Here is a 19,205-nt window from a genome sequence, read left to right on the forward strand (position 1 = left end):
AATGTAGCAGAAAAGACTTTTGTGAAAGAAAATGGGGACCTCAAGGCATTAAGTCTGTTGTTTTTTTTTACCCATTGAGTTAGATGACATAATGCTTAAACAGCAGGTCCCCATATTGTGGCATCCCATGTATTTTGTGCTACCTTCTTTTGGTTTTTGATTTTACAAATTCATGTGGAAGACAAAAATGTGCTGGAGAGGCAGTAGCTTTCCTCTGTGCTTTTACCTGCAATCTTCGGACACCATCCTTTTGCTGTTTGGTGCCGCCTTTACATATCATGTTTTTGGACTGCAACTATTATCAAGTAATGGTGTATTCTATTATGTTGTCAATTCTCTTTCCTTTCCAAAAGGAGTTGTATAAATGCCAAACTCCGTTACATTCTTTCTGTATGATATTGGCAGATTTTTCTTGCCTTCCTCTGAAGTGACTTAACTTTTTCACTATTTTGTAGTAATGGGCTCAGACTGCTTGCAGTATTCTTTTGTGGAGTTTGACACCCTTCAAATGACAATACCTCTGAATCTAAACTGCCTTTAGCCCTTTTTACCTCTGGCCTCAAACTGACCTTAAATTAATCTAATTCACTTAGCTACCAGAGGTTAGATTGAAAAGGTTAGTAATTTTTGTATCTCAGTTTTTACTCACTTTGTTTGTATGCAAAAGATATATATATGTGCACACACATTCCTAAGTCAAAGTGTAATCAAAGTTCATGAAATTAGTATCGTTTCAATCTTTATTAGACAGAAGTGCTCTTCGTAGCACCCATAATGTGCTCAGTATTGATTCCTTCTGCAGTTCGTACAGAGTTGCATGTATCAGTAACGTATCTAAATACAATTGTAGATTCTTTTTTATAAGACCTGTTGCTCCTAATACTACTGTAACTGTGTGGGTATATTTCTTCCATATTGCTGTCATTTCTGCCTGCAAATCCTTTTATGTTATGACTTTGTGTGTCTGTGTATGCAAGACACTGTAGTCAGTGGGTATAAACTCCCAACTTGTATACAAGTTTTTATATATATATATATATATATATATATATGGATTCACTTCAGAAGATCGAATTTCCGAAATCTCGAACTACAAATAACCGAAACCAAAAGCTCGAGTTTCGGAAACTCGAACTTCTGAAGGGAAACCATTAAAACAAAAAAAAACACAAGTTGCTTTTGGGGCTTAGCCCCTGCACTTTCATGTGGGCTGTGCCCCCCACACCCCCCTACTTAAATATACCAACTCCAAGATCGCGCTACAGTGGGGAGATGGGAAATCTCCCGTCTTGCGCTGTATGCGGAAGCGCAAAACAGGAGATTTATTTACTTCCTGCCAACACCACGAAACAAAAAATACATTACGTACACACAAGGCATGCAACAATACTTGCCTCTGTGTGCACGTAATGTATTCAGGTAAGTAAAGTGTTATTTCGGAACACTACACACATTCGATTCATTAAAATCTCGATCATATGGTCTCGACCATATGCAAATCGAGATTTTAATAATTCGATTATGTGAAGTGTTCCCATATATATATATATATATATATATATATATATATATGTGTGTGTGTGTGTGTGTGTGTGTGTGTATGTGTGTGTGTGTGCATATATATATATATATATATATATATATATATATATATATATATATATAATATTAAATCACACACCAGCACGGACCAGCATAAAGAGTCTTTCATTGCCTTAACACCAAATCCAAAGGTGAAAATAAAAGGCAAATCCACACTTAATTACTGTGTTTATTACAGACAAATATGGCAGTAGTAGCAGTGACTAGAAAGAACAAGTATAAACCAAATTGGTTTCGCCCCCTGGAGTCATCACCGTTACTTCTAGCCTCCAAGACGGCCACCACCCTTGTATCTTTTTGGCAATTCCCTTTTTCTGCTGATTCTTCTAATTGCTAAAAGGAATTATGTTCTGCCAAAGGATATATTTCAGGGAACCTAACTTTTCCTCTAACTGGTTGAGTGCAAGCAGTGGCATCATGGTCATATGCATGCTTCTTTAGATGCCAGTTTAGTACTCCCTGCCTCCAAGCCCCCTCCCCCCACCCACAGCTTCAGATAAAATCATCACTCTTACCTCCACTGGGATGCTTATAATAATATCTGGGCTGGGCCACTCTCCAAGGCGGTTAGTAAATTCTGCTTGCCCCCTCCCCTGTATTTATTAACCTTTTACATGTAATTACAACTGACTGAATTGTTGCATGTTCATTGGTATGTGTATTTATTATCTGCATACCTTGCTATATCTTATAAATAATTCAAAGTTATTTATATAATCTGCCGATGTTTAGTTTCAGATTTTTGGACCTTTTCTTCCTTTCTCTCCCATGTAAAGAGGCTTGAGTACAATGACACTTCTCCACTTAAACAGATATGAAGTAAATAAAAATTAATTGCTGATTGTTTTCATATAATTGTAGAACTTCTTTCCTTTCTGAATACTTGAGTCGTGTTTGTGTGTGTATATTCATATACTATATATAAATATATGTATGTATTCTTGTGTATTTACCCAAATACGTAAATGCCAACACATATTCCGCAAACCGCAAATACACCGAACGCCCTAAACCACGAAATTCAAAATCTCAAACTGTCATAGTCGTCCCACCCCACTGCCCGCAACATACTAACCAAAATTCTACTTCTAACCCTACACTAAATCTTGCATTTACCACCTTGTATGCACTTACCTTAACCAGCACCCTAACCCTATAATAAGGTCCGTAACTATCACACACTTACTGTATGGAGCTATACCGCAGAAGGTCCATCCATAACAATTCAAGATTTCGGATTTCGCGCTTCAGGACTATTGATGTTTTCGCAGTTCGATGAGGACGTGTCGGCGTTTATGTATTTGGGTAAGTACACCTTTGTTCTTTTATTATAGACCCGAAACAACATAGGAAACTACATTTAATACATGCCAGCACAACTACATACAGAAACAAATAAAAAAACAAACCATATTACACGTCTCCAAATATAAGCAGGGGGTAAGCCCCCCTGCCCCCCACCCCCTGCTACTTAAATATGTTGCGCTTTACTTTTTTGTCTACAGGTTGTGTGCCTGATAAGTAAGGCACTCTTCCTGCAGCTTTCAAGTCCTTTCAGTTCAGTTATTCATGGGGGGTGGCTAAGATGGAGCTTGTGCTCCTGCCTACACCTTTTCTTATGTATGCTGCTTGGAGATGGTGCCTTCATCCCAGTGAACTGAAAGCCTGGCTAACCCCCCCCCCCCCACACACACACACACACACACACACACACACACACACACACTGGACTCTGTAAGATTCTTCATATTGTCTTGTATTGAATGTAATTGTCCTCAGGTTACTTTTTTCTTTGAAAGACATTCTTTCTGTAACAGTGGTGATACTGCTGTTCTTCAGCTGCTTGTCTTCATTTATTTCCATGTTTTGTGCAAGGTTTTATTGTTGCTGAAGCTGTACACCAAAGCATAATTATTCCTGTCCATGCCATGAAGAATATGAAAAGATATTAACAAAGGATCTGCTGAGGTCTGGTGTACTGCAGTTCTAACAGGGTGGCAACCATAATATAAATGTAGGAACACAAATGCTGCTGAATAGATGTGTGTGTGTGTGTGTGTGTGTGTGTGTGTGTGTGTGTGTGTGTGTGTGTGTGTGTGTGTGTGTGTGTGTGTGTGTGCGTGTGTGTGTGTGTGTGTGTGTGTGTGTGCATGTGTGTGCTTGTCAATGTAGGAGGTGTGTATGCAAATGCAGTGCATGGACAGGTATTGAGAACACTTGCGCTGTCAGGTCTGACAGCAGTCTATTCATTTCACAAACATGGCAACAAGTCCCTAATGAGGTGTTTCCTTTTGTGGTTTTACTATATGTCTGAATCAGAGATTCGGTCCATCATGTTAATTACTCACCCCACACTGGCCATTTAGCACAGGAAGAGAACATATTTGTGAATCAAAAGGTATGTTTGTACTCTTATTCCATCAAAAAGTCAAAAACAAAATATAAATCACAGACCATATCCTTATGTAGTCATCAACATACAAGATTGATGGCACGCATGGCATTTTCTTGGGATGCGGAAAATATTTCTTTCTTTCATGCTTCATCATAATAAACAATTTCGGCAGATTAGGAGATAAAGTCCTTACTACCCAATTTCTTTATTTTATTTCTTACTGCACCTCAGGTGACCTTTGTTTTTATGAAGGCATGGTCGCTTGAAAGACTGGACACACAAGAGGGTGGGAGTGAGCAAATGATGCCAGCTCTTAGGCTTACTGCAATAGCAGCATTAGCTCAGTGGGTTCCACCCTGCATTTTTGTCAAGACTGCAGCAGAGAGGGAATAAATGAGGCTACCCTATGATGCCTCACTGGCATGGTTAATTTCATCTGCCCCTGATGTGCGTCATGTTGAGCCAGTGGGGAGGCTAAGGTGGGAACGATAGACCAGTGAATGAGAGAAGGGAGCTGTAGGCAGTTGATACTGAGCTGTAGGGAGTGGCATCACATAAAACATGTATACTTTCTATTACTTTTATTGGATACATGGCTAGTTCTGGCCCTGAAGGAGTTGTCAGGACTGTTACTGGTGGGGGTGGGTCATTGATGGATACATAATACTGACCCAAGTGTTAGTATCATTAAACAGCACAGTATCCTGGTTTCTTTAGTACTAAAACTATTCTGATACCTGTATGTTGTAGGTTCTGTTATTATTTGCTGCTGATGACTTAATTCTGGTGAAAAATTTAAGATTTTTTCCTAGTTTGTTTGCAGTTTTTAAAAGGGCTAGAAAGATGATTCTGACTACCATTTTACCATTAAAATGAAGCTGATTTCTCCATGTACAGGGAAGGATATGTGGTAAACCTGTGCCGTTTGGCAGCATTTAGAAAACTGGGATCTCTACTTTCTGAATAACCTCCTGCTCTGGATTTGGGAGGGTCCTGGAACTTTCATTGTTCTTACTTCTCTTGTGATTACATAATGCAGAGGAATAATTCCTTAAGGTTGTATTTATTAAATCTGATTTTATATATATACTCCTTTCTTGTGTCAGACTTTTGTGCTGCACTGATCCTTATAGCCTAGCCAACTGGAGTGACACACATCTGGCAGGGTCACTCACGCTGAATTGGTCAGAGGTGATCTCCCAGACTAAAAATCATCCAACTCCAAAGTCCACTGTAGTGGGTTTGAGTCCAGAAAATCTTAAGATACCAGTGGTTAAGAAGACAGATAAATGCTGCTCTAAGATGTAGATCGTTAATTATCTTCAGTGCTGCTTGCTCCAGAGCAGCACATTTCAGACTTTATATTACAATGTTTGATGTGTAGTGGTTTCTGTTAAGTGCATTTAAAGTTCTACCTTACTTATGTCCCTAATTCCCCCTTCCACTTTTTGAGCTGTCCCATGCCCTCCTTGGATGTCTCTGTAGATCCTCAGTCACTTATCAGGAAGCACACTCCTATTTTATGCTGGAAGACCAGAAGAATATAGGTTCTATTCTCACATCAGGGTGTTTGGATTACTTTTTCAATACTAATGCTGCGGTGTAGGAGGGACATGTTGCATTCATGACTGTGCTGTATGTCAGTTGAGATGTTAAACCAAGGTTTCATCTGCCTAAGTTGATTTGAACTTGGCTGGATGTAAAAATCCCCGGCACTTATCAAAATTTCCGTGGAACTGTGGCCAAATTTCTTCTAGTCAGTATGATTACTTCTGTCTCTCCTAAAAGGACGCTATTGTCCTAATCTAATTGGTAAAGTCTTTAATTCACAGATACAGGGTGCAGGATTTGATTCTAACCTTTGTTTGTTTATTGGCTAAGCTTTTAATAGTCTGCAGACCATACATCTTAACTGTCCTGATTTTTGCAGATTGCCCAGATTTGTGCCTCATATTTTCTGCTGGTCATAAAATTTGTAGTATCCTGGCAAATCACTGAAGACTGAACTAATTAAATTATGACAGACATGAGTTTTGGATTATGCATGCTAATGCAAAACCTAGTATTCTGACAACATTCTATGTTTATGAAGTGCGGTATTAAACATCTGTCCCTATTTTTGGAAATTCGTTCCCTCATTAATTTTTCCTCTGTATAGATTTCTTGTGCAAAGAGTTTGAGATGTGTTCTGCAAACTGACAAGTATCTTCTTCTTTAGGCTTTTCCTGGTTAGGGGTCACAACAGCAGATCACCTGTCTGCTCATGATTGGCAGTGGAGTTTTACAGTGTTGAGTTGCCAGCCCGGCGCCCAACCTTCCACAGAAGGCACACAGATGCACTCACACCTAGGGCCAGAGTGTCCACTCCACCTACAGCATGTCTTTGGGATGTGGAAGGAAACCGGAGCACCCGAAGGAAACCCACGCGACCACAGGGAGGACATACAGACTCGGCACAGAAGGCACCCCAGCCGAGGATCGAACCGGAGAACCTCTTGCTGTGAGTGTCTCTTCCCTGGGTACATGACTTTCACTCTGAAAATTGCTTTTTGAGGCTAGAGAGTAGTCGTATCCTACAATCTGCTCCAGGTGTTAATTTTCCTTCATTTCCTTTTCCTGTTCAGAATGACTGTTTTCTATACTTTTATGAAAAGATCGTATGCACAATTAGCCTATCCCCATCTCTGGTGGTCCCAGATGAGAACAGCTACAACTCTCTAGCCTCTGGTCATGTCCCTTCCTCTCATCCCGTGAATCATTTTGATGACTTTCATCTAGAATCTTTCCAGCAACTTAATGTCTCATTCCTTGTGTGGCTGTCAGAAATGCAAGCAGCACTAAAAGTTGTGGTGTGACCATGGTCCTATGGTAAGAAATCCTTAAATCTTTGTTTCTAGAAACTATTCTCCTGAAGAAATACCTCATTATTCTGTTTGCTGCTCCCTTCTCATTCTGCTTTTGGTAGTCCAATCCAGATGTGATGAACACTCCTGCATCCTTTTCCTCTTTTTTCATCAGTTCCACATCCCATTTTTGTTGGGCCAGAGCTGTCATACAGGAGGAGACTCCCAGCATCCTACACTTAGATAATTTAAAAAAAAAAAAAAAAAAAAAAAAAAAAACATGGTCATTGCATGAAATTATACAGACAGATTTATAAGTCTGTCACTCGTTGAGCCTGGCTTTAACTAAATGTGGACCCTCCCTTAAAAGTCAAACCGAGATTCAGTGAACTTTAGAGACCAGCAGAAGAATTTGTACATTTGAAATTATTCATTAAGTTGATCAGCCTTACAGTGATTTATACATCTCCATTAGTAAAATTGAAGGTGTGTATGTTACAAAAGAAATGTGGCATTATATTTCACATTTTATGGCATATGATATGTGACAGTGAGATGTATTTTGTTTTATTTTATATTTGATTAAATGTGTGGTCAGTATTTATCATGCTTGAACTAGTTGTGTTGCTAATTTGCAATACAGCCCAGTAGGATTTTCTAGCAGTGAAGTAGTTTTTCTTTTTTAATTACGTTCTGTAAAATTGTTCCTTTTGTTTCCCAGGTCTGAAACTTTCAAAATGGTTCTTTTCTGCATGTGAAATCAGCAGCAACTGTGCACTTCTGACATCTGTAGTAGGATGGATCAGCTGGTGTCTTTTTGGTATGTTTTTTTGTACTGGTACTACAGGCCTGCACAATTTAGTACAGCAAGCAGAATGTGTACAAATCCAGTGGAATTAAGCTAGAGAAGATGAGAGCATCACTTCAGCTAGTATGTAATAGGTGGGATTATCAACCACATTTTTAGTGGGGAAGACTAGCAGCGATGTCCTGTAAATCCCTGTGACATATTTTAGAAGGTTAATTTTGAAAGGCCATTTCTTCCACAGATAAGACTGTTTAGTTTCAACAGAGTAATAATTAAAGATATGGATATGCTGAGCACTGCTTCATATGGTTCAGCTTTACACATGATCTTCAAACATGGTAATTCAAGAGGAAGCTTGCCAAGTTAGTATACGTTTGTAAAAGATAGCAGTGTTGTCCATAAATAACAGCTAACACTGAAACAATGCATGCACCGAGGTGCAGCTAACACTGAAACAATGCATACATTGAGATGCAAAATAGATTTGCAAAATCGAGAAACAGCATTTGTTGTAGATAGTGATTTAGTGAATAGACAGCATTACTGGGAGAATGTGGACATACAGAGTTAAATAGCATACGTTGTAAATTTCAAGCATGTTTTATTGCAATGTAATTATTGATTATTTCTCTAATGGTGCATTTACTTTGCAACACTTGTCTCTCTGGGGTCTTACCTGAGAGTTACCAGTTGCTCCTTAATATTGCTTTTATTTATAAAACAACTCTATAAGCAGCTAAAGTAGTTGATTTTTGACTGTTTAATGAGTCTGTGACCATTGTCTTTCATCAAATAAATAAGCTGAATTTTTGAGAGTTTGATAAATGGAGTTCTAGTGCAGTAGCTGCTTATTTTTTTAATAACTGGCTAATTATATAACTTCTGGCATGCACATTAATGAGGACCTTTTTGTCTTGGTTTGTATATGTACGTAAGAAATACTTCACTCTAGAACCATCTGGTACTGTGGTATTCTTAGGTGCACTTATAAAAAACTCTACCCAGTGGTGCACTGAGCCTGTACAGAAGGGCAGCACAATGCACCCCTTTGTTTGAATGGTACGCAACATGTAGCACACTCTTGAGTGGTACACAGCAGGTTAGCACTGCGCACACTATTATTTGAATGGTACAAAGCAGCTGCCACTATGCACACTCTTGAATGATACTCAGCAGGGTAGCATTGTGCACCATTCAAGCAACAGTGTTCACAGTGAACCCTAAGGTACACTAAGGTTGCATAGCAGTGCCGCATTGTGCTCTCTGCACTTCTTTAGTGCCCAAATCTCTTTAAAAATAGATTGCACAGCATTTTATGCAGGGGATGGCTGTACTTGGAAAGAATCATTATCACTAGACTGGAAAGAGAAATGCCATTCAGAAAAGTATTGAAATACATTGTTGTTATTACCGTTCCATTGTAATACTGCTCTTCTGTATCTCATTTGAGTTTTGTACTCAGTGAGTGATGTCATAGTCACAGTGCAAGCTCATTTTATACACACACACACACATATATATTATACATATATGTGTATATACATATATGTGTATATATATATATATATATATATATATATATATATATATATATGTATATATCTATATATATATATATATATATATATATATATATATATATATATGTGTATATATATATATATATATGGAGCTACTTCAGTTGATCAAACTTTTAAATGTTCGAAGCGCATATGGCCTTGGCCAAGACCATAACATTGAACATTTAAAAGTTTGAACATTTAAAAAAAAACAAAAACTAAATGTTTGTAGCAAGGAGGCAAGCCCCCCCCCCCCATGTGGAGGGCTGTACCCCCACACCCCCGCTACTTAAATATACCAACTCCGAGATCACACTACATTGCGGAAAAGGAAAATCTTCCCATTCTGCACTGTACGGGGATCTCCATTCAGACCGTTCAAACTTTTTTAAAAGTTTGATCGTATGGTCTCAGCCATATGCGGTTCGAACTTTTAAAAGTTCAATCAACTGAAGGGGACCCATATATATATATATATATATATATATATATATATATATATATATATAATGAACACAAACACACAGAAACACACACACGCACAGCACACACACATATATATATATATATATATATATATATATATATATATATATATATATATATATATATATATATATATATATATATATATATGTGTATATATATATATATATATATATATATATGTGTGTGTGTGTTTGTGTGTGTTTGTGTTCACTGTGTAGTGCCCTGCTGTGCTATAGCAGCAGAGGCAGTGTTCTCTGAGGTTGTAACACTAATTTAAAGATTTTCTTCTGCTGTAAGTGTGGCTGGGGAATCGCAAGTTTTTCTTATGGTATACAATGAACTTCAGTCTGCTAGTGCACATCTGTAAATACTGATGTTCTTCGTGTTTCACTGTTGCAGTCATTTGGGTAATCTGATGGCAGGTTGCCCTTAGTTGGCCTGATTAACAAAGTCTTGAGTCCTGCGTCGGTTGCTGTCCCTTCTTCCATGACTTCAGGTCGTTAGGGGTATAAAACATGCAGCCGACGCCATTACATCAGTCTTTCTTGCCGCGCGGTGCCTGAAGCCGTAGCAGTTTGCACGTGCTGGTCGGCCAACCTCTGAAATTTTTGTTTTCAAGTTTCAGAACTGAAGTCTTCAACTAAAAGCTAAGTACCCCATTGGGGAAACTTTTTCTTGCTCCTTACCGATGTCAGTAAAAGTTAATAATTGCATTACTTGTCAGAAGCAAATACCGCATAAGGATTTTCATTTGTACTGTTTTCCTTGCCTAGGCCCTGATCATAATGTATCTTGCTGTCAGTTTTGTGCTAGATTTAATCAACGCACTATTAAACGTTGGTATATTTTTGCTTCTAAATATTTTGTCTCACGATTTAACTATCCAGCAATGAAGTTGATTAGCAATCTGACTACCGGAATACTTAAAAAAACGCAAAGAAAAAGACAGAGACAGACCGTCGAGGTCCAAAACTGACAACGCTTCTCCTAAGCCAGTCACTAGTTCACCGGTACTCAGTGAGGAGCTTTCGCAGCCCCTGATACCTGCTACTTTTTGATTCTCTGGCCTCTACTGAGACCCATTCGGAGTCCGGTATGCCGCGAGATGCTTTAAGTATTGAACCCGTGGATGTCTCTACCTTAGATGGGTCCGGAGCCGGCTTCTGAGGGTGTTTTCAGGCCTAAAGATTTGTATATTAAACCAACGCCATCTTCAAAACTGAGATCAAAATCTACTTCTATGTCTAAAAAGCTGATGCTTGGGCCATGTGTGCAGGCCCCTATGCCTAAAAACAAATGATGAAAATGGCTGAATATTTAATTACCTTGATCAGGGGTAGCCAACCCCCTCCTGCTAAGAGGCCTAGGCAAGGCACCGACTAAGAATCTTCAGATCAGGATTCAGATCAGGATTCTATTTCTTCTGATTCTTTTACTGAACAGGATTTATCTATACCTACTTATGAGGACTCTGATGCAGAAGATTCCATCCCTTCTGCTTCTCCCCCTGAGGATTTCTCTTTTGGAGAAACTTTACATACTTTAAGGGAACATTTCCTCTGGGAAAGTCAGGATTTCTCTGAATCTAAAAAGAGACAGGGATTTTCTTCTTCCTCAGCATAGGCCTTTGGCTATATCTCCTGTTCTAGACATTGTTGCTGATGTTTTTTTCAGAATCCAGTATGACTCCTGATTCTCTGCCTCCGGCTCCTAGTAAGCTGGACAGATACTACAGGGTTCCTGACTTCCACAAATTCCTTTTCAAAAACCCTACTGCTGATCCTGAAACCATTTCTCAGGTCCCAAGGGCGTTAAGGCCTCTACTGCTAAAAATCCTACCCCTTCTGATAGAGATTCCAGGGCTCTGGATAGATGGGGTAAGAAGGTTTAAACATCTGCAACCTTGGCAATCAGGGCTTTAAACTGTCAATTTCATATGCTTAAATATCAACAGCATATCATGAGACTACTGAAACAGAAAATGATGTTAATATCGGACTGTGTGGAAAATAAAGATTTGCAGGATTTATTACATTCAGCTGAACAAGTTGGAAAACATACTTTGCAATGTGGTTTTGATTTCTTGGAGGCCTCTTGCAGGGCTGCTGTAACTGGATCTGTGCTAAGAAGGCATGCTTGGCTCAAAGAGCAAACTCTGCCTGACTATGTTAAAGCAAAATCGTTGGATGCTTCTTTACAACAGGACCGTTTCTTTGGTAATAAGGCTGAAGAAGTGTTAAAAAAGATGGAAGATAAAGCTAAATCTATGCAAGCTGTGAACAATTTCTTACAAGTGCAGCCTCCAGGATTTAGCAGGCACTGGCCTACTAAGAACTGTTCCTTTCCAGTTCCCTCGAGAGCCACTCAAGTCAAATCCAGACATTCCAAAGGCTCCAGGTTTCAGTCACAAGGAACATTTCAAAACAATGGGGTGCCTCCACTTCCAGATCTGGAAACAACAAGGCACCTCCCTATGGTAAACACTCTCAATGACTTTCCTCTACAATCACCAAGCACTTACCTTTTAGCTGCCCCTTTGGGGGGAAAACTGGGACTTCATACACGAAACTGGCAACTTATTACCCAGGACAAATGGGTTTTAAATATTGTATCCCAGGGATACAGATTTCATTTCCACACATTGCCAATCCCAAACGGATGGCCAGATCTGCCCCCAAATCAGTGGGCAGGAGCCCAGAAACAAGTTCTGTCCCTCATGAATATGGGGGCTATTCAACCAGTACCAGAAGAGGAAAAGGGACAAGGTTTCTATTCAAGACTTTTCCTGGTACCCAGAAAAGACAAATCATGGCGTCCAATTCTGGACTTATCCACTCTAAATACATTTCTGGACATTCCAAAATTCAAGATGCTGACTCTTCAACAGTTACTACCTATGCTAGGCAAAGATGCCTGGTTGGCAACTCTAGACTTAAAAGAGGCTTACCTGCATATCCCAATCAGGGAATCTTGCAGAAGATACCTCTGCTTCAAAGCAGGCTACTTGCATTACCAGTTCTCTGCACTGCTCTTTGGCTTATCTACTGCACCCAGGGTCTTCACAGTGTCTGGCTCCAGTAATCGCATTTTGCAGGCAAAGAAATATTCAAATATATCCATACCTGGACGACTGTGTAATTCAGGCAGAAAACAAGGACATTCTTCTAAAGCATCTGGCGTTTGTAAAAAGTGTTCTAACTTGTCTAGGGTACACCATAAATGAAAAGAAATCACAAGTGGTACCCTCTCAAAAATTACAAGCTTGAATACAACTGCCCAGATGACTTACCTTATGCCAGAAAAGATTGGTGACTTACTTCAAACAGGTGGCCACAACAACCCTGCTATCTGCAAGGCAAATTCTGCAAGCCTTGGGGTTCATGGCCTCCTGCATTCGTCTAATTCCATATGCAAGACTGCATATGAGGAAACTTCAGTGGTGCTTAAAAAGTTTATGGATTCAACATTGTCACAGCCTGGAAACAATGATTCCTATTATATCTTGCCTGCCACTAGAGTTCCTATGGTGGGCAGAAGCTTGCCACCAAAACAAGGGACTGTCATTTACTCCACTCCCTGCCACCCAAACCCTAACTACAGACTCATCAGACTATGCTTGGGGGGGGGGCTCATCTGTCGGGAAAGTGCATTCAGGGCAAATGGATCCCAAATCAAATGCACCTACATATCAATCAGATAGAGATGCAAGCTGTACAGAATGCTCTGACAGCCTTCAAGGACTACCTTCATCCAGGACAACTAATGATAAAGACAAACACAATTATGTGATACATAAATAAGCAGAGGGGTACACATTCCTACACCCTTTGCAGACTAGCCATGGTATTGTGGAACACGGCCTTGACTTATCAAATACATCTGCAAGCTCAATTCCTGCCAGGAAAGCTAAATATTCTGGCAGACAAACTAAGCAGAAATCTTATGGACCCACATGAATGGAAACTGGAACCACAAGTTTTCAACATGTTGACACACAAATGACACACAAATGGGGGAGCCCAGACATAGATCTTTTTGCCTCACCCCAGAAATATCAGTTGGACAAATTCTGCACAAGAATTAATCACAAAAAATCTTGGAACGTGGATGCTCTTATCAGTCTATGCTTTTCCCCCTCTACCTCTGCTCCCCAAAGTCTTACTAAAAGTCAGACAGGACAAACTACCTTCCTCCGTGGCACCTGCCTCAGACACCTTACCTACTCTCAGCAGAACTACCAAATTCTGCACACACAGCTCCAAACTTTGAATCTTGCAGTGTGGCTAATCAACTAATTTCACCCTTAACATCTCTCAGCAAACCTGTGATGGATGTCATATTGGAGGCTAGAAGGCCTAGTACTAGAAAATCTTTTGCTGACAAATGGAAAAGATTCTGTGCCTGGAACCAATCACAAGGAATAAGCACAGCAATGCCCAATATTCCTCAGATTCTGCAATACTTAACTGAGATGCTTCAAAAGGGCCTATCTTTTTCTTCCATAAAAATCTGTGCCTCTGCCATTTCAGCTCATTACAACACATAACCTCCCCTCTTCTCTCATACTCTGCTAAAGCAGTATCTCAGAGGGGCCAAAAATTTAAGACATCCCAGGAGAGCCCCAACTCCTGTATGGGACCTCAATTTTGTTTTGGAAAAACTTTGAGCCAGCTGCTACTGTGGACCTAAAATTTCTCTCTTGGAAAACAGCTTTCCTTTTAGCAGTCACTTCAGCTAGAAGGATTTCAGAATTACAGGCTCTTATGGCAGTGGAGCCTTTCATTATTTTTCATCCGGACAGAGTGGCTGTCAGGACCAATCCATCTTTCATGCCTAAGGTGGTATCCAGTGTGGCTCTTAATCAGACTATTCATCTGCCAACTTTCTTTCCCAATCCACAGAACAAGGGTGAATGGATTCTGCATTCATTGGATGTACACAGACAACTTAGATTCTACTTAAACATGACAAAATCTCTAAGAAAATCTGAACAACTGCTGGTGGCATTTGCTGCAGGGGCAGAGGGAAAGGCTATTTTAAAGCAGACCATTTCCAAATGGATAAGCCATTGTATTCGTTTCTGCTAGATGCACCATGGTAAACCTATCCCCAAGGGGATCGGGTCTCATTCCACCAGGGCTGCATCTACTTCTGCAGCCTTCAGAGGGCTTCCTACCAGAGACATTCTAGAAGCTGCTACCTGGAGCTCAGTTCGTATGTTCACCAAACATTACCATTTACCTCTCTTCTCTAAATCCAGAGCTGGCTTTGCCACTGCTGTCCTGCAGGGCCTTATAGCTGCTCCTAATGCTGCCTTAATCCATCCTCCCAACCATAGCTTTGGAATTCTACCCAAATGTAATGATTGCAACAGTGAAACACAAAGAACATAGTACAGTTGTGTACATTTACCATAAATGTAGATGTTCAAGTGTATTCACTGTTGCAGTCCTGGTTACTCACCCTCTAGCCCCCTGTTTTTCTCTTACTATACCTCTCCTGTCTTTTACTATGCTTAAAAGCCTTTTTGGTGTATTTGCTTTTGTTTGGAGGTATATTTTTTGTGTTTTAAATTATATATATATATATATATATATATATATATATATATATTTATGGGTCTACCTGACATCATCGACAGCGGAAAACACCGACAAGCGAATCGCGAGCGCCAGAAGATCGACGAGCAGAAGACCGACGCCGAGGATGCCGACATGGGAAAAGGCTGTGTAAGTATGCGGTAGTGACGGACGTTAGGGTGCGAGTAAGGTAAGTGTGGATATTGACAGTCTGTGGGGATAGGGGTGGGTTAAGTGAGTTAGGGTTAGGGACTGGGTTAGGTAAGTGTGCGGTAGTGATAGTCTTTGGGTTAGGGGCGGGTTAAGTGAGTTAGGGTTAGGGCGCGGGTTAGGTAAGTGTGTGGTAGTGATAGTGTTTGGGTTAGGGGTGGGTTAAGTGAGTTAGGGTTAGGGACTGGGTTAGGTAAGTGTGCTGTAGTGATAGTCTTTGGGTTAGGGGCGGGTTAAGTGAGTTAGGGTTAGGGCACGGGTTAGCTGAGTATGCGATAGTGACGGACCTTAGGGTTAGGGTTTGGGTTAGGGTTGTAGATAGTTGTGTATGTGTGGTTTAGTGTGGGTTTGTAGGGATTTTGGTGTGCTTGTGTTGTGTGTGTGGTTTATGGACAGGGGATGTGTTTTGTTTGTTGATTGTTGTTATTGTGTTGTGTGCAGTGTATGAGATTTCGTGTTTGTGTACCGTCGGTTATTTCGTTGTCGGGCATGTGAGGTTTCGTGTTTTTGCACTGTCGGTTATGTGGTGTCGGTAATTTCGTTGTCGGTGTTCTGGGGTTTCAATTATGTCAGGTAGAACCATAGGTATATATATATATATATATATATATATATATATATATATATATATACATATTGCTCCCCATTTGGGGGGCACCTGACATCTGGGGCAAGAAAAACTGATGTAATGGCGTCGGCTGCATGTTTTATACCCCTGACTACCTGACGTCATGGAAGAAGGGACAGCAACTGATGCAGGACCCAAGACTGTTAATCAGGCCGACTGAGGGCAACCTGCCAGCAGATTACCCAAATGTAATGACTGCAACGGTGAATACACTCTAACATCTACATTTATGGTAAGTGTACACAACTGTACTTTTCTTCTAATAGCTTTGGTACACATTACAACTCCTCTGAATTAGCAACAAAACTGACAGACACTCTAGAATTCACCTCCGGTCAGAATGGTTTTAATGTTTTTTTCTGAATTATGTTAGCACTCTTAATTGCACTGTTTAGCTTATTTGCATGAGTATTGTGCATCAGTTGTCCGCTTGGTGTGCAGTAAGTTATTTTTATAGCCCTACTGTGCTGCTGACTCTTAAATGGAGGTTAGTATTTTGTTTACACTTCTTTTTATACTGGCCCTATGCAGTGACTACCATGTTTAAGCACCCAGAAAACTCATAGCTGCAGGGGCTTTCAACTAACTTTCTGCTGGAGAAGGCCCTGAGGAAAGTAAGAGTACCCATGGGATAGAGAATGCATGCACTGTGGGTGTCTTTGTGTTAGGATGTTTGCAATGGGAGGTTCATTCTCGTGTCTGCTTTTTTTGCTTGCTCAGCAGGCAACAGAGTGGATGTCTTTATAGATCTACATTCATTCCAGTCTACTTCTTTCAAGAAAAGGAGCTGATTAGTTGCAGCATTTTTGTGATTTCCACTTCTCCAAACTGCTGAACATGTTTAAATAAAGTTAGAAGTCTGGTGACTAAATGAAAATGACAGTCCGTACTGTACATTTGTAGTCAGCATTAATTTCATTGTGGCAGCAATTGATGAAAAGGTAAATGCATTTGATATCAAGGCTGTTTCTGAAGCAAATCATAGGTGTGTACTAGGCTAATGGGCCTGAAGCCTTTACAAGCTTAGCCCTTAGGATTACTCTGGCATTGTGCCACTCGACCTTAGTTCCCAGTGCATCTGTTGAGTAAGTCCACTAGAGTGATGCCTGGGATGAATTTTCTATTTCCCATCCACTCATCAAGATCCCTCTTGAAGAGAGCCAGTGAGGTGCTCTGCTAGACATGTATGGGAAGTCTCTGGGTTATGAACCTGTTCTCCAGCATGTTTTGTGGATTGTGGTAATGAGGTTGAGGTCTCTGGAGCATGTGGTGTGGAGGGATTGGGATTTCTTTAGATGTAGCATTTCTAACAGAGGTGGGTCAGACATGGCTTTGTAAGTCAAGCAGTGATCGCCTCTAAGTAGGCGATATGATACAGAATAGTTGGAATTTTTTAAGTCTGTTCATATAGTACAAATGTTTCAGGTCTAGGATCCTCTTTGTGAGGTACTTCTATGGCCTCTCCAGTTGTTGCAGGTGTTTAGTGAGGTACATGCCAAATGGGGCATTGTACTCAATGATTGGCCTAATGAGGAAAGAGTAGGGGGAGACAATGACCTCTTTCTTCCTGGATGCAAAACCCTTAGTAATGAGATGTGCCACATAGAAGGACTTTCTGACCACAGTGGCAGTGTGGTGATCAAAAGAGAGGTTGCTGTCAACCTGTGTTCCCAGATCTGTTATAATACCTTCTGTGTTCAGTGGGCTACCATTGATGTGTTAATTCATGCGAACCGGGTTTTTCCCAAAGGGGATGACGACACTTTTTTGGCATTGAGATTAAGGCCATGGTTCTGACACCAGGGTCTCAGTGAGAGTCCCTTCGTGTTAGCCTGGACTTCAGAGAAATTGATACCAAACAGGAGAGGACTCAGCACCGAAGCCTGTGGGACTCCACTCATGACTGGTCAGCAGTCTGACTTGGAGTCAGCTTTTACACTGTGGGTTATACCTGTGAGCCAGTTTGCAACCCAAGCAGTGATGTAGGGGTTGATGCCTAGCTTAGTGAGTTTTTCTATGATTCCTGAGTGGGGAATAGTGTCAAAGGCCCTGGCCATATCCAGTTACACTTTATGAACCAGTTTGCCTTCATCCACAGCTCTGGTGACTGACTCATAGAAGTTGACCAGGTTGAGCAGGCATAATCTACCCCTCACAAAACCAAAATGTGTGGACTCCAGAGTTTGGAGATTCCCTATATCCTTGTTTATTACATCTGTGATGATGCATTCCATAGCTTTGCATATCAGACTCGTCAGACTAATGGGGCGATAGTTCCCAAGGTCTGTAGTCGCTCCTCCTTTGTGGAAAGGGATGACTGTAGCAGTGCACCATTCGGTAGGGAAAAAGCCTGAGGTGAGGCTGTGATTGAACAGGGCACACAGGTGAGGCACCAGTTCACTCTGTAGTTCATGTAGAACACATCCAGGATACTGTCAGGTCCCATAGAAGCTGTATTCTTGGCCTTGGACAGTGCTGTTTTAACCTGTGCAGTAGTAATACTGAGTGCTTGGCAATTTACTGGTATTGTGACTGTTTTTTTTTTTTTTTTTTTGGGGGGGGGGGGGTAAAGTTGGCACTGAATCTGTCGGCCAGTATATTGGCAATATCTGTTGGCTCTTTGTAGGAGGTACCGTTATGCAGTAGCTCAGCGCAAATCTGTGGATTGCCATGGAGATTCTTTACATAACTGCAGAAGGTCTTGTGGTTGTCTTTACTGTCTGCTGAAATTCCGTTTTCATAGCTAGCTTTAGAGGATTTGATGAGGGATCTCAACTTTTTGTTGAGGCTGATACGGGAGTTTTTCCAGTCTTGTCACAAGTTGTTAGGAGTGGCATCTCTGATGAAGCAATAAAGTTTACTGTCTTCAGTCATTTAATGCTTTACATTTGTAAATGGATTATAGTAAAATTCTGAGATAGTTTAATATATTTTTTTTTTGCTCAGGAGGATTGAATGGCTGTGTATGTCTGGGTGTGCATCTCTGTGTGGGTTTTGTTTCTCTATGCATGTGTTTTTATTTGTCTGTGAATGTGGCTGTGTGAGTTTTCCTGTCAGCACATGTGGCTCTGTGTTGGTTTGCATGTGAGTAC

The 19,205-nt window shown here is 40.5% G+C and overlaps 1 protein-coding gene across 1 annotated transcript in view; it reads left to right on the forward strand.

Annotated features, from left to right (window-relative positions):
* LOC122795580 overlaps nt 1–19,205 on the forward strand; it is a 207,205-nt gene that overhangs the window by 85,649 nt on the left and 102,351 nt on the right. Inside the window, exon 5 of the mRNA XM_044063828.1 lies at nt 7,562–7,660. Coding sequence (XP_043919763.1) covers nt 7,562–7,660 — 99 coding nt within the window. The remainder of the gene's footprint in view (nt 1–7,561; nt 7,661–19,205) is intronic.

This window comes from Protopterus annectens, chromosome 2.part2 (assembly GCF_019279795.1).
Source record: "Protopterus annectens isolate FY-2018-M chromosome 2.part2, PAN1.0, whole genome shotgun sequence".
In the NCBI taxonomy this organism is placed as follows: domain Eukaryota; kingdom Metazoa; phylum Chordata; order Ceratodontiformes; family Protopteridae; genus Protopterus; species Protopterus annectens.